The sequence below is a fragment of the Coloeus monedula genome (genome assembly GCF_965178545.1).
Source record: "Coloeus monedula genome assembly, chromosome: 1".
Lineage (NCBI taxonomy): Eukaryota > Metazoa > Chordata > Aves > Passeriformes > Corvidae > Coloeus > Coloeus monedula.
In genome coordinates this window covers 59,337,707-59,353,125 of record NC_138781.1, presented here as the reverse complement: position 1 = coordinate 59,353,125, position 15,419 = coordinate 59,337,707, and the positions used below count along the sequence as shown (strand labels likewise).

Genomic DNA, 15,419 nt, shown 5'->3' with positions numbered 1-15,419 from the left:
AGTGCACTCTTTTACCATGTGGCGTGAGCCACTATTTTTTCCCTGGCATTTTGGGTTTTTGTTCTAGTGTGTATGAGGGGTGTGGAGGGAAGTAGGGGTAAGGTCTGACAGTTTAATACCTAGCATTTATTTACTTTATTTTCCATGCCTTCTGGGCATTGTTTGTTAATAAACTGTTTGGTTTTTTGTTTTTTCACTTTCATCCACCAGTATTCATTCCCAATTTGTCAGGAAAATTAATCCACAATGTCAGAGGTTTATGTCCAAAAAGGAGACAGAGGAGTCCTGTAACTTTATTTGAATAAAGGAAGAGGCCAGGGGGCATTTCCCATGGGGTCTCTCAAATTGCTAGAAGATGCAGCCTCCTTTTTATCCTAATTCCCCAGCTGCATTTCCCTCTCTCTTTCCCCATTGGCTGAGGCACTTGAGAGGTACAGACTTCCTGAATTGCCTAATACAGATCCCCTCCTAGTGTGCATCCACCCTGTTCTTTTTCTTTGTGTCTCTGTTCTTTTTCTCTAATTCCTGGAATTTAGCACGGCCTTGGGTGAGCAACAGTCTGTGTCAATTAGTGGAATTCCTATGGAATTTATGGCTCCTCCCATTGCTTCTTTCACCTGTCAGTATCCGGCTTTATCAACCAGCAGGCCCACAGTTTGTTTGTAAAGACACCTCTGTCGCATTCCTTTAATACTGGTGGAAAGGGATTCTTTGAACTCTTTTAGAGGAGATGACTCATTCCAGAGTGTGTTCTCCTAAATTTGTCTCTAAACTAAGACACCACTGTGGTTCTGTTTCTGGACACCAGCTCTTACAGAGACAGTAACAATTTTGGACAGATGACACAGCACAGATAGATATAGAATATAGTAACATTTTGGGTTATGCAGGACACTGGCCAACCTGCTTAACTGTTCTAAGAGTGAAGAATCTTTTATTGTCTCCAGTCAGAATTTCTGTTGTTTCAGTTTGAGTCTGTTGCTTCTCGTGCATCTCAGAGAATGGCTTGGCTCATTCTTCTCTATAAACCAACTTAGATAGTTGATGACAGCAATCAGATTTAGTCTTCTCTTCTCTTGGCTGGATAAATGCAGTTAGATCAGCCTCTCCCTGTATATATTATAAGGCCCCTAGTGGACCATTCCTCCTGCTTTCCAAGGTCAATTTGAATGACAGGCATGCCTTTGCATATCATGCGCTCCCTGCGGTTTCGTGTCATATGTCAACTTGCTCAGGGTCCTTCTGTCCCCTTTTCCAGGTCATTGGTGATGATGTTAAACAGAGCCAGCCTCAGTGTTGACCCTTAAGAAATCCTGTTTAACTGGGCTGCCAGCTGTCACTTGCAGTTAGTCATAGTGGAGTCATTTAACTTTGGCTATCTGATATAACCAAACATTTTCCTATTTTACTTCTCTCTCTCTCTTACTCCCTCCCTCTTTATACAGATACACACATACACACACGCACACACACTCTGCAGTATTATGAGTTTCTGTTACATAAATTGACAGTAAAGGAATTTGACACAGAATATGCTAATTTTTGCTTTTCTGTTCAATTTTCACCTGCTCTTTTGGATTTTTCCTTTAGTATAAGACAAACCCAGACACACCATTTGAACTCATCTACTGGGTTATCACTGCATAGTATTCAGAGTGCTGAAAAGAAATAAATAGGAGTTTTTCCACACAAGTGTACTACAGGACACAAAAAGCTTCTGTTTCATATAGTCGCATGGACATTGTGTAGAAATCTGGGTGAGTCAACACCTAGTTCAGGGTAAAAATGAGATGTCGTATTTTTATCTCCCTTCTCAAACTTTATCCTTCTTTACCATATTTTCTGAGTGTTCTGTGCATATTTCTTCAATTCTGCAATACCACTTTTTTAGGTCTTCTTTTCTTTTTCTCTCTGATATGTCAGATATTGGAAAGCAGCACTGTTGCCACCCATCTTTGCTAATTTAGAGGTACATTTTCTTTTGATTATGAAAATAACTCTGAGAGGGGCTTTGGTTCTTCATTCTGTTACCATGACATCCAAGATTTTTTAATGTGTAATTCCTGAAGTATCATTCTTAGTGCCTCTTCTCAGTATTGCGAGAACATCCAAGTGGTAAATTATCTGGCATGGTCCTCCTGTATAGTTTTACTGCATGCAGTAAATTCTTTTACTTGGTTTACATGATAAAGGAAGTAGAGAGTACTGGTTACAACTATCTATTTAAAATCCTTCATTATTAAACTTTTAAGATCTTTCTTGAAAAGAAGTTCAAACATTGTAGTAAATTCTGTGACACAACATTGGCAGAATCCTCTTGTATTTTTTACCTTGAAATTACATAAAGTAGGAAAAGTTGACTAGAAATCACAGGGATGTGACTACTCTTTGCTAGATCCACTACCTGTCAGCTGTACATGTGACAGATGCAATGGACCAAGTGCCTTGTGTGCTGGTTAGAAGTGTAGTTCTGAAAAAAATATACATGGTACACCCAATATGTTGGATTTTGCATGGACACTGGAGATACTTTGTGTTCATACTGGGGATCTCAGCAGCACATAATACTACTCATCTAGATTTTCCAGGCAGAACTACAGATGCTCAGAAACTTTGAGGCTTTATAGTTTATAGCTAAATTTTCCACCCAATTTGCTGCAAGCAAATCAGAAGTTGTGACAGACTGAAATGTTATGGTTAATGGCTTAAACGTTGTTATGAAGGACTTTTTGTCCATTATGGCAAAACTGTATAAAGGAGCTGCCACCACCGAAGCCCACCCCTCCCTGAATATTCTTCTTGACTGGAACTTTGGGCTGTGAATTAAGCCATCTAAAGGGAACGCAAGATAAGATAAAGGTGACACTATTATCCAATTATCTCACGTCTAGGCAGAAGTGAACAAAGCTGAGGGAGAAGAATGTATCTACAAAGAAAGACAAACCCAGCATCTGTCCTGAAAATCAGCTCTGGCTGGGTTTTGGATGGGGAGGCCATAGCCCACAGACTCATTTCCTGAGGCCAGGTTTGCATACGCTCCACCCCAACCAAGGGGAGAGGAGGAGAGTTCTGGGTGTGTGGCATAACCTCTAGCCAGAGAGTTAACATCCATCCTCCCTTACACAAACTGGCTTATTTGTAAACTCCCCCACACCTTGGGAAGGCCACACCCACATGGGACATTCATATGGGAGGGAGCTGAGGAGGTGTCATAAACCATTAGACCCCGAAAGTGGCCCCCAGACTCATTCATGAGGCCTTGCACCAGAGGACTGCACGTTACGCAAACTGACGCAACAGATACAGAGTCTGTTGCAGGAGACAGTGTCAAACTTGCCCCCCATTCCCAGGGGAGGTACCTGGGCATTCCCACCTGGCCCAAAGGTATATTAATCCATTGAACTCAGTTTTGCAGGACCCTCGCCACCAAGAAGACCATAAGAAGAGGATCAATGGGACACCATTGGGATCCATGGAGTGGTGATATTTTCTACTTAATCTGCCTTCTCTGTCACTCTCTTTCTCTCCCCCACCCTTTTCCTATTTCTTTCTCTCTCTCTCTCTCTCTCTCTCCCCCTCACATTCACTGTCAAATAAAATCCATACTATTGACTTCAGCATATGGTCTCGTTTGCACCTTAATTCAAGCAGAGGCATCTCTCTAATAATTTTAGTAACTGGATCGTAACAGAAGTCAGTTGCCAGGAGTCCTTTAGATGCCATGCACATCTCCCTTTCCTTATCTCCCTATGGATGCCACACTAAAATGATACTCTGTACCTGCAGACTGGTGATCTATGCTAAGTTCCTGGTAACACAACGTGCTGTCTCTGGGTGCTGCACATTTCTACCTCATTTGCTGCTTTCCAAACTGTTGAGGAATACATCTGGTCCAGGTAGCCCAGCTTGCAAGCTGCAAATTGAGATGCAGATTGAGCTCTGGGCAGGAGCCTGAGACAAGAGGCTGTGAAATGCTAAGCTTTTGGATAACACATTTCTGTATTACTGTGCCTTGAATAAATTGCTTTTTGGGACTCGACATCTGAGACTTGGTTATGGAAAACCTGGGGTCGAACTGGGAAGGAAACCTGGTCTGACAGCATGTGAGTGGGTTCTGTCATGTGGGGCCACCTTCAGCTCACTGGAGCCACTTGCTGTGAAGGGGCTTCAGTCCTAGGAGTTAAGGTCTCTGGCACTGGGAGTGTGACTGCCAGAGAATCTCATAAATGAGAAGACTGGGGAGTTTTCTTAACACAAACCAGACAGCTTTCATCACCTACTGAGGCCTGTGGGGGGACCTGCTTATTTCTTTCTCCTCGCACAGCAGAGGTGGTGCTTGCTGAAGGCTTCAAACCAAGGTGGAAGCTCTTGGGAGCCATGTGGGACTGGTCTGGTATCTCAGCAATGTGTAGAAAGGAACAGTTGCTGTAGGCCACCTATTTTTGTCTGGGTAAAAGGGCTATGTGGGGACTTCAGCACTTGTCTTCCATAAGCAGGAAAAATGCAGTTAGAACCTAGGACACCAGGACCAAAGGCAGGATCAGCTTGCGCTATGCACCTCAGAAATCAGAAGTGGGCACAGAATTTCAACATCTGAAAAGCCATGTCTGAGACTCCCATCTAGACTACTGCCTTTTTACTGACACTCAGATTTCTCAAACCAGACTGGCCATTCTGTCACTAGTACCACATTATTAGTACCCTACCATTACGGTTTTCAGCTTCAAACTTGTTTGGTAGTTTAAGCACAGTTCAACTTCTTTTATTTTTACATTTTACTCCCTGCCACTGCTTCCTGGCCAGGACTCTAAATGATCTTTAATTCCATGTCACCTCTCAAAGTCCTTTCTCCATTCCTTTGTCCTCTGAGAATGAGGACCCAGGTTTGTGTATAATATTTATCAATTTATACACTGTCTTGGTGTTATCTCTACTTATTCTTTACTCCTTTCTTAGCAAAGTTTAATAATTTTGCTTTTTTTCACACTACTGAGCATAGATAAGACATTTTCATACAACTACCTGTCTTGTAACAGCTCAGGGCTCTTCCTTTTAAATATGAAGGTAGGATGGTTTCTTCCCACATGCCCTGCTTTACACTGAGCTTCCCTAAATCCCATCTTTATGCTCATGTACCCAGTATTCAAAGACTCTTCTGCTTACAGTTCTTCTCAGTCTGCTATTGCCTATATTTCCCTAAATAACACTGTACTGTCAGCAGACTCTGACACTGCCATTTCCAGATCCTTGAGAAATATGTTACACAGATCAGGTTCCAAAACACTTCCTTGTGAGACTCTGTTGATGACCGCCTTTTCCTGTGAAAAAGGACTATTGACTGTCTTATTTCCTTTTATTCAGTTATTTATCCCTGCAATTATTTATTTCCTGGCAGTGTAAATTTTAAGATCTTTTCATGACTGACCTCTCCAAATTCCTTCCAGAAATCCATGGTCAGTATTCCAGGATATATCTCCCTTAGCCATAAGGGATTAATAAATATTTCAGTAGGATTGTGAGGCAGTTCTTCCCTTTACAGAAGTCCTTATGACTCATCCCTATTACAACATCTTTATGCATATGCTCACCAATTTTAATCTATTTTACAGTTTCCACTAAATTGCCTGCTATGGACATCAGGACTGTACTTTTCAAGATATCTTATGGCATTCTTTTAAAATCAGCTTTCATGAGTCAGCTGTAGCTGATACAACCCCGTCTTCTGCTACCAAATCAGTTTTATACTAGAGGTTTCTCAGGACAGTTTGTAGTTCACTCTTGAATTCTTTTAGAATTGCTGTTTATATACTGTCTGGTACTTGTGCTTTGTTATTAATAATTTTGCCTACATGTTCCATAACCTATATGTTACATATGGAATCTTTCAAGACATAACCCCTAGTGAGTCCCCTCATAAAAAAAGAAGAGCTGGCTTGGGAATCTCATCCATCTCTGCTGTAGTGAACACAGATGTAAAGAATTAATTTAGATTTTCTGTTATTTTCTTTGTATGCTCTTTTAAATTTCTTTCAATTTTCCTGGTGCTGCAGTCTGTCGGGCAGACAGCCAGTCTGAGCCCCTTCAGAGCCTGAAGTGTTTGAAAGGCGATTTATTATTAGATTTTATTCTTTAAGCAAGTTGTTCCTCAAATCCTTTTAAACTGTCTCATGGTACGGTTTACTTTTTATCTGTCACAAGTTTGGATTCTACTTTCAATTTTATGCCCAAATTTAGCTTTTGGAAGGATGCTTCTAAAAAGCTGACCCCAGCAACAGGCATTTTTTTTAAATGAAAGCACATATTGGTGGATGACTTTTTTGTTTTTTTCCCCTTGTCCATAAGGGCTTTATGTAAGGAAGGAAAGAACAAAAGAGTGAGAGCATCACTGTGTGCTGCAATTGACTGTGCCTACAGCACCTTATAACCCCTCGCTTGCCTTCTGGAAGTGTACACAGTATTGTATTAAACTACTGCTCCTGGCTGCAGGGATTGTAAGCCCAATGGCATTTGGAAATACCTAGGACCAGCTTGTTTAAAAATCAGGAAGTCCAGGAAATACTTTGCACAAAAGGGTATTGTGTGTATGCAGGAGACTCATGCTGAACACCTAGACTTGCAGTTTATTGGCTGTAGTCCATTTCATCTTCCTCACCAGAATCTCCACATCATGACAACCTTGCTGTCTTCATGTCAAGGCATGTCCTGAGCAGTGACTGACCCCACCATGGGCTGACTGGTTCTTAGAAATGACTATACCATGATGCCAGTTCAGGAGTGAATGTGTTTCTATTAGAGATTTGTCCTCCTTGGCATGCATGCTGAAACAGACCTAGTCTAGGATTTCCCTTCCTTCTGCTTCCCTGCCTCATCTCCCCCTCTCCCTTGGAAGGCAAGGCTATTTACTGTCATCCCTGCTGCATATAGGAGAGACAACTGTAAGAGCCCTGAGTACATCTCTCCCATGTCCCTTCCCCCCACACCCTGGGTGTTTGTCTGGATGAGCTCACACCAACTTCAAAGGGTGCCTGCCCCTTGTTCTTTCCCCCACTGCTTTAGAACACCTGCTCTTTTTCTTTCTGCCTGAACTATGTTGCACGTATGCTTGTGCTCTCTGATTTTTACCCACTGACTTTACTTTTGTCTTGAGCTGCACTGTCACTACAGGCTTGTATGGCAACCTGGCCTGCTGCCTGGACTGTTGGTGAACCTGCTTTGCTCTTCTTGCTCAAGCATTATAGAATTTGCTGACTCTTAGCTCCCAGCTCTACCTTCCACATGGAGCAGTCTGTCCCTGCTACATCCTGACAGTCATATTGTTCAGATGAAAAGAAGCAGCCACTGAGCAAAGAAATGAGTCATAAATAGCAAAAGGATGGGAAGATAAATATCCAAGCGTGACAAAGTAGAAACAAAATAGATGTTTTACGAGATGGTGTAGGATACAGTGGGGAGATCCCTTCCACTATCCCTGAACAGAAAAGAAGAAATTATGAGAAAAGATAAAAAGGCTGTTTCGGCCAAAATAAAGAAGAAAAATAAAGTCACATGCCTGTAGAGAAATGCTGGGCAATTAAGTTAGGTTATCGGGAGTGGTTGGAATTGACCCAATGCAAATTTAAGACAGGAAAGGGAAAAAAAAAAAAAGCAGAACTGTTCAGATAAAAAGGGAAAAGGGAGAACAAAGGAAAACCTGTAGAGACCTGATCATTAGCAATTATGCCACAGAACATACATGAAAATCTCCTTAGTGCTTTCCAGGCAGTGACTGGTTTCTTGGTGATAACAAAAAAAGAGTGTGGATACTGAAGTGGTAGTGGTGTGGTATTCATGAAAAGTGGTGTTGAAATTTTGTAGTAATCCTATGTGAATATTATGGTCACATCTTTACAGTAGTGACAGAGAAGTCTGTGGGAACTAGAGAACTAAAGCAAGTTTCTTCACAGCAGCAGGAAAACCATACATCATCTCTGAAAGGATGCCACTGACACATACCTTTCTTTGCAACCTTAGACAATCACCATGTTCATATACAGCAAAGCACTTCAAACACACTCAAAATGCATGGCAAAACATGTACCATCTTCATAAGGCTGTTGCCATGCTGGTTTGCAAGCTTCCTTCGCAGCAATGGCAGGAGTCTGGGAGGCATTTCAGTAGCTGGTGTTTCTGCTATAAACCCACTTCTTCAAGGACTTTAAAGCCATGAACTTTGCCCACTATGAACAGTAGCACTATGAAGCAAGTGGAAATTTCACTAGGAGGGTGGGGTGTGGAGGTCAAAATGCAGACAGGCTGTGTGCAGCGGTGCTCCTGAGGTGCCATTCTTCAGAGTTGCTGATGTTACAGAATTATGAACTTTCTCTGCAGTCTCTGTAAAGATCACCAGCTCTGTAAGGCCTCTGAGCTGTTCAGCAGATGTACCGTAACCATGGCACTACAAACCTCTGCCGGAAGGTGTGAATCATAAAATGGTTAAACACTGGTGCTGAAACCCGCAGTATGACGAATCATGCAGTTCTAAGGAGTATTTGTAGCTGGAGCATAAGATTTTTCTGCAGTACCAGCTGTAGTATGGAATTCTTGTGTGGGCTTTTTGTATGTCTCTGCCACCTCCTTCAAGCAGTGCTTGCAGGATGCAATAGATAGCCTGATGACACAACCCTGCTTTCTATCCTGTGCCTAGAGAAAGCACCTCTTTTATACATTGAGCCAGAGGGACGAGCTGTCCTGTACCCACCCTCTTCCTGCTCTTGGCCCGCTCAGCCTGGCTCTGAAATACTGGAGGCAAGCCGATTACCAAAAAGGTCAATTTATTGGCATTTCTTTCTCGCTGTTAGCTTTTCTTTCTTCCAACTTTACAGCATCAAACAAGGCTCCCGATGTCCAGCTCCTTCCGGCGGCTGGAGAAGCAGCGCTACTAGAGACGCAGCGCTACACAACCCAACACTCCGGCTGTGCTCAGGAACCCGCGCCCTTGCTCTCCCCCGCCCCCGGCTCCGCCCCTCCCGCCTCCTGTTGGGTTGCGCTCTCCCGCTTGCGGCTGCGGTGCGGCTGCGTGCGGAGAGACAGGCTCAATTGGTGGCGCGTGCGCGAGTCTTGCGCGTGCGTGGCAGCTGGGACGCCGGACAGCGGAGTGTGGCTGGTGCTGGCATGGCGGAGGCGCGGCCCGGCGCAGGTGAGCGTGGCTGCCGCGCTGGGGGAGGGAGACTGAGGACGGGGAGCTGCAGGATGGGGTGGGCGCAGTGAAGGGGAGGCGCAGTCATCACTCCCCAGCGATACTAGGAGGCAGAAAGTCGCACCGTGGCGGTCGCCGCCGAACGCTGGCTCGTCGTTGCGCGGGCTGCGGCACACCTGTTGCGGCTGCCCGGCCCCCGCCCGCCGCGACGTGGCGGCGCCTATGGCGCTCAAAATGGCTGGGCTCGCCTCTGCCGCAGGGCCCGCTAGGAAGAACTTTGCCCGAGGAGGAACGTGCGAGCTCCTGGTATGTGACAAACGAATGGTAACGCCAGAGAAAATAAATAGTATCTTGGTTTCTGGAAAATCTGACCGCTCTCTGCCCACCCATGCCCTTAAAACCCAGGTTTCAGGCTGCCTGCACAGAGCAGTGACAATGACAACGTCTCAGGCCCACGAGCTGCTGTAAAACCGTGGCTTTTTGAGGGGTCTCAGAGGGATCTCTGACTAGAAGTCTTGGACATGCAGGAGGTTACTGCTTAGAGCAGGTACTACCTGCAGAGGGATCTAGGCAGGGGCTCACGGATGGAGAGCATCTTAGGTATACGACCTGGACAGGGATTGAGAGCAACATGCAAGAAAACACTTTTTCTTTTGTTTGTTTTGCCCTGCTTACTTGTATGATGCCGGTTCAGGTTAACTTTAGTGTTATTGGTTGTTGTTGCTGAGGAGTGGGGAGGAAACCTTTCAAGATAGGTATTTCAGCCTTGCGTTTAATGATTTGTCCTGTATTCCGGGTACTTAACAATAGAAGAACACTTACGTAATTATGGCATGAGTATGTGTCTAGAAATAACAGTGTTGCTGAGAGTAATTAATGACACTTAGTTTTTTCATCAGGCCTCTTAATTGTATTGTAGTATAGGTAGACCTTCTCTGGTAATCAATGTCTTCATATTATTGAGGTCAACTGATGAGCTAACTAATTTCATTGTTCATAGAGTTGTTGGATTTCTGTCAGGGAGAATCCTGGACTTTTGTGTTTTGGGTAAAGAAGAAGGGATCATTGTCTACTTTTGCAGCATCCTGATGTTAATTCAGATTAAGAATATCAGCAGCCAATGTCCTTACTAGCATCCCCTGTTCTTGGCAGCCTGGCTATCATGATGGAAAAGTTATTTGACTTCATTTTTTGGTGGTATGAGAATGGGTCCACAAACTGCCTTGTCAGAAGTGAAATGGCCTGAGACATAGCTTCAGTAAAGCTGGTGCAGTCAAATTTCTTCTTGTCTGTTTATCTTTCATGCTGTCAGGCTGCAGGTCAACTCTGATTGTGAAATCTTTTATATAGTACATGTGTATTGGAATAAAGAGTCTTAGGTGTACTGGGCTAAAAATTGCTTTACTGTAAAGCAGAAGATTAGTCTGGATGGGCAGCATTTCTACACTTGCCTTACAATACTTAACACAGATATTGTTACTTGGCATTAAATTCTGGAGTTCATTCATTTCTGTGGTAACACTTACTGTTCTTTCAAGAAGAATCTCATAGGTAAGTTTTGAATTGTACCTGTGCAGTATTAGAATAGAAGCTGGGTTTTGCTCTGCAACTTCATGGACAGAGCAAGTGTCTGATTTTGAAAGCTTAAAATTGAAAGATGTTTCTGCTCTCAGAGTAGAACAGGGGGTCAAAGAGTGGCAGTTTTGGGTCACCGCAAATGTGCTGCCCATCCAGGATATTTTGTCAATAGTGAACAATTATTGTGACCCAGGAAATGATTATAAAAGGGGAAAACTATAAGCAGCAAGACAATTGTATAATAATTGTTCACATTGATGTATCTTTCTACTTTCTATCCCTGTGCACCTAGAAGGGACACGTGTATTATATTTAATAGCTCTTAATGGATTTTTTCCCATCTGTTGCTGTAATTGCTGTTGAATGTAGTTTTGGTTTTTTGCCATCACAATGACAGCTGCGTGTTATACATGGTGCAATGTATCATTAAGCTGAAGATAATCAGGGAATTGCTATAAAGTATTGAGTAGCCCACTGTAAGGGGGAAGAGGAAAGTGAAAACTTAAAATATATTTGTTTTTCTTATGCAAAATCCATTCTGTAGTAGGTCCTTTTGTTAGGATGATGTAACTATCTATGACAAAATCCTACTTCCAGAATCTCTCCCATGTTGTCTTGAAATGGGATGATTAAAACTTCATGTTCCATTTAAAGTAGGGATGCACTGAATTGGACATAAAACTGGATAATAGCATAAAAAGACAATAACATAGCACTGTGCACCAATATATACAGAGGACTAATTAGCTGGAAAATAGCTTTGCAGAAAAGGTGAGATGAGGCCACCCCTGGAGCACTGTGTCCAGTTCTGGGCTCCATGCATACAAGAAAGACATGTACATACTGGACCGAGTCCAGGAAAGGGCCACAAAGACAATAAAGGAGTTGGAGCATCCCTCACATGAGGAGAGGTAGAGAGAGCTGGAACTGTTTAGTCGTAAGAGGTCTCAGAGTGATTTTAGTGCTGTGTACAAATACGAAAGGGTGGGAATAAAAAATACTGAACCAGATTCTTCTTAGTGGTATTAAATTAAAGGACAAGTGGCTACAGGTATGTTCCAGCTGAACACAAGGAAAAGCCTTCTTACTGTGAGAATGGTAATATACCAGAACAGGTTGCTCAGAGAGGTCATGGCCTCTTTGTCCTTGGAGATACTCAAAACGCAGCTGGACACAGTTATGGGCAACTGACCTTTTTTGGGAAGGATTTTTGAACTAGATGATCTCTAGAAGCCTCAAAATGAGCCATTCTGTGATTCTATGGTAATGCTGATTTTGCGTGTTATTCTCTAATTTAAATTTCTGGCAAGAGTTGTAGGAAGGGCGCATATCTTTTATTAGGTGAGCTAATACAGTTGAAATTAACAATGAGTTTTGGGTATGCAGATTGTTTCACCTGGAAATGGGTTGCACTGCTTGAGTTTTTAAGCCTGAAACAATGTAACTCCTGTTTAGGAAGAAATTCCAACATTTTGTAAATCTGTGTCATTTTGAAAATGATAAAATGCTGTAGGTGATGTATAAAGTGATCAGAGAAGACAAAAAATACAAACTTGGTAGTCTGGTTTAAAGCTTCCAGTGCTTTGCAGAAAGCCTCAGATTTCCATAATGCACCATTCCTTTTTGGTTTGTTTTTGTTTCTTTGTGGGTTTTTTCTTCTGGTTTTTTGGGTTGTTCTTCTTGTTGTACTGTTTAATACAGGCATTTTAAGACCTGCAAGGAGTGTCTTCCATGTAATTGCACTTTGTGTACAGCTGACTGAATCATCTCTTGTCTCGATATATGTAATGCTGACACAAGGAGATGGGTGTGTGCACATTCTACTGTCATCTATCTTTAGGTGAAGTAACAGGTTATTTGAATTGCTTTAAAACTGAAGATATCCATCCTGAAATTAGCTTTGTCTTATAGTGAGAGACAGTATATAAATAGAACATCTATTCATAGGCTATTCTGAGTTGAAAGGGACTCACAAGAGTCATTGAGTCAAATGCTTGACATCACACAGGGGAATCTAAAAGTTAAATCAGATATATAAGCACATTATTAAAACACTTCTTGAATACTGAAAAGCTTGGGGTCATGACCACTTCCCTTTAAAGCTGTTTCCAGTACTTGACCACCCTTTAATTGAAGGTTTTCCTGGTACAATCCAATCTGACTTCTCTGTGACCAAGCTGTAAGCCATTCCATCGTGTCCTATCACTGGCCACTCCGGGGAAGAAATCAGCAACTCCCTCTCCACTTCCTCTCATGAGAAAACTGTAGGCAGCAAGAAGGTCACCCTTCATTCTCCTCCAAGCTCAACAAAGCTTGTATTTTCAGCTGCTCCTCATTATCCTTCAGTCCTTTCACCATCTTTGTTGCTCTCCTCTGGACACCTGATATTTTTATATCCTTCTTTCATTGTGGAGCCAAATACACAGTATTCAAGACACTGCTTTTGCACACAGTCCAAGCAGTACTCAAGACACTATTTTTGCCTGGATATATGGATATCTCATTAAAAGCAGTCAGTTAAAAGATATCTGAAGTCCATTCAGAAAGGTTGGTAATAATCAGTGTTGTTTGTTTCATTCCAGTTTTTTATTGATATGAAACTTCAGAAGGAAATCAGTTCTTCCTGTCTGGGAGATAAAGCTGAATTAATTTAAGAATAAAGAAGTACTAACTCTGATACCTAAGGGGCTATTCTATGGACTGTGTTATATTTTTTCTGATTGACTTTGTAAAGATATTTTTTTCTCTCTTATATTTAATTACGAACTTCACTCTAATTAAAGTACATTATTTAATCTAATAAAAATCTAATTGAATGTAGCTTCCTGAAACTGTGAAACTGTTCTAAAATAAGTCACTTAGGCATAATGTCTTTAAGTGGCACCTTCAAATGTCATCCCTAAATGTATTCATAAAAAAAGTCACAGTTAGGTCACTTTGGAGTCTCTGCTCCAGGTTGAACAAATCCAAATCTCTTAGCCTTTCCTCACAGGTGATATGCTCCATCCTTCCATCCATCTTGGTGGCCTCTTCCAGACTCGCTTCAACAGGTCAGTGTCCTTCATGTGCTGGGGACCTCATAGCTGGATGCAGCACTCCAGGTGTGGAGTACTCAGAGCAGAGTAGAGGGGATGAATCAACTCATTTGACCTGCTGGCCTTACTACTTTTAATGCAGCCCAGGATACAGTTGGGCTGTGAACACATGTTGGCAGGTCATGTCCAGCCTCTCATTCACCAGCACCCCCAAGTCCTTCTCAGCAGGGCTGCTCTTGATCTGTTCATTCCCCAGCCTTTACTGATAACTGGGGATTGCCCTGACCCAGGTGCAGCACTTTGCGCTTTTGTCTTGTTGAACCTCACGAGATTCCTGTGGGCCCACTTCTCAAGCTTGTCCAGGTCGCTTGGGATGTGTCCTGGGTTGCAGTGTATTCTATTACCATCCTCATGAGCTGTTGAAATCAGGTGGGGCAGTGTTTCCTTGCCTCCTCCCCCCAGACTATCTTGCTGTTAATGGCCCAGCATTGTCCTGCCGCATGACTCAGGGATAACTCCCTCCGGACTATCTTCTGTTAATGAGCCTAATCAACACTTGGCCTCATGACTCATCACCCCGTTGTGAGATGCTCCACCCAGAGGGAGGAACCAAGCATCCCACTGTGGATATAATCTGAAACTCTGAACACCAGAGACAACTCCTTTTCCACTGGCTTTCCAGAGGACAGGAGCTACACAGCCACCAGTGGACCTTCGGAGGAAGAGCAGACCCTTTTTCTACAGGATCACTGCTTCAGAGGACTGCAGCCACCATTCTACCAGACTGCTACCACCACCCTGCCTAACAGGGACTCAGGTTGTATCTTGACTCTGTCAGTTTGAACCAGTGTTTTCTTTTAGTTTGGGTTTTTTTTTTCCTTTTCTTTAATTTCCCCATTAAATTGTTATTCCAACTTGGTGCCTCCCACTGGTTTGTTTTTCAAACTAGTACATATTTTGGCATCCTGTCCTTCAGGGGTGTAAATTGCGTCACTCACCTTGGTGGCATTTGCAAATTTGCTGAGGGTACAATGTATCCCTTTGACTGTATAATTAATGAAGGTATTAAATAACAGTGGTTGCAATACAGACCCCCTGAGGGACACCACTTGTCACTGATGTCCATCAGGACTCTGAGCCTTTGGCCACTACTTTTTGGATATGACTTTTCAACCAATTTCTTATCTGCCTAACAGTACACCCAGCTCTCTGATTTAGAGAGCAGGATGTTGAGGGTGACCATGTCAAAGTCTTTACCGAAGTCCAGGTAAATAATATCTGCAGCCTTTCCCTTGTCCACTTATGTAGTCACTCCATCATAGAAAGCCACTAGGTTGGTCAGGTGGGACTTGTCCTTGGTGAAGCTGTGCTGGCTGTCCCACATCACCTCCTTGTCCTCCATGTGCCTTAGCATAACTTCTAGAAGGGTCCGTTTCATGATGTTCTCAGACACAGAGGTGGGACAATATAGAAGTTGTTTCTAAAGGTACTATGGTTTTCTATGTTTTTTTAATAGAAATACAGGCTGGAATTTAGCTTTGGAGGATCCCTTTTACTTTGAATTTTTGTATATGATTGTGTAAGCATGTCAGAGAAAATTTCAGCCGATGTTAGCTCCTTATTATTACACT

At 42.8% G+C, this 15,419-nt stretch overlaps 1 protein-coding gene across 3 annotated transcripts in view; it reads left to right on the top strand.

Annotated features, from left to right (window-relative positions):
* Positions 1 to 9,118: 9,118 nt before the first annotated feature.
* NFX1 (nuclear transcription factor, X-box binding 1) overlaps positions 9,119 to 15,419 on the top strand; it is a 103,336-nt gene continuing 97,035 nt past the window's right edge. For all 3 annotated transcript variants that reach the window (XM_082291204.1, XM_082291203.1, XM_082291202.1), the window contains exon 1: positions 9,119 to 9,175. In XM_082291204.1, the coding sequence (XP_082147330.1) occupies positions 9,151 to 9,175 (25 nt within the window). In that variant the 5' untranslated portion in view covers positions 9,119 to 9,150. The remainder of the gene's footprint in view (positions 9,176 to 15,419) is intronic.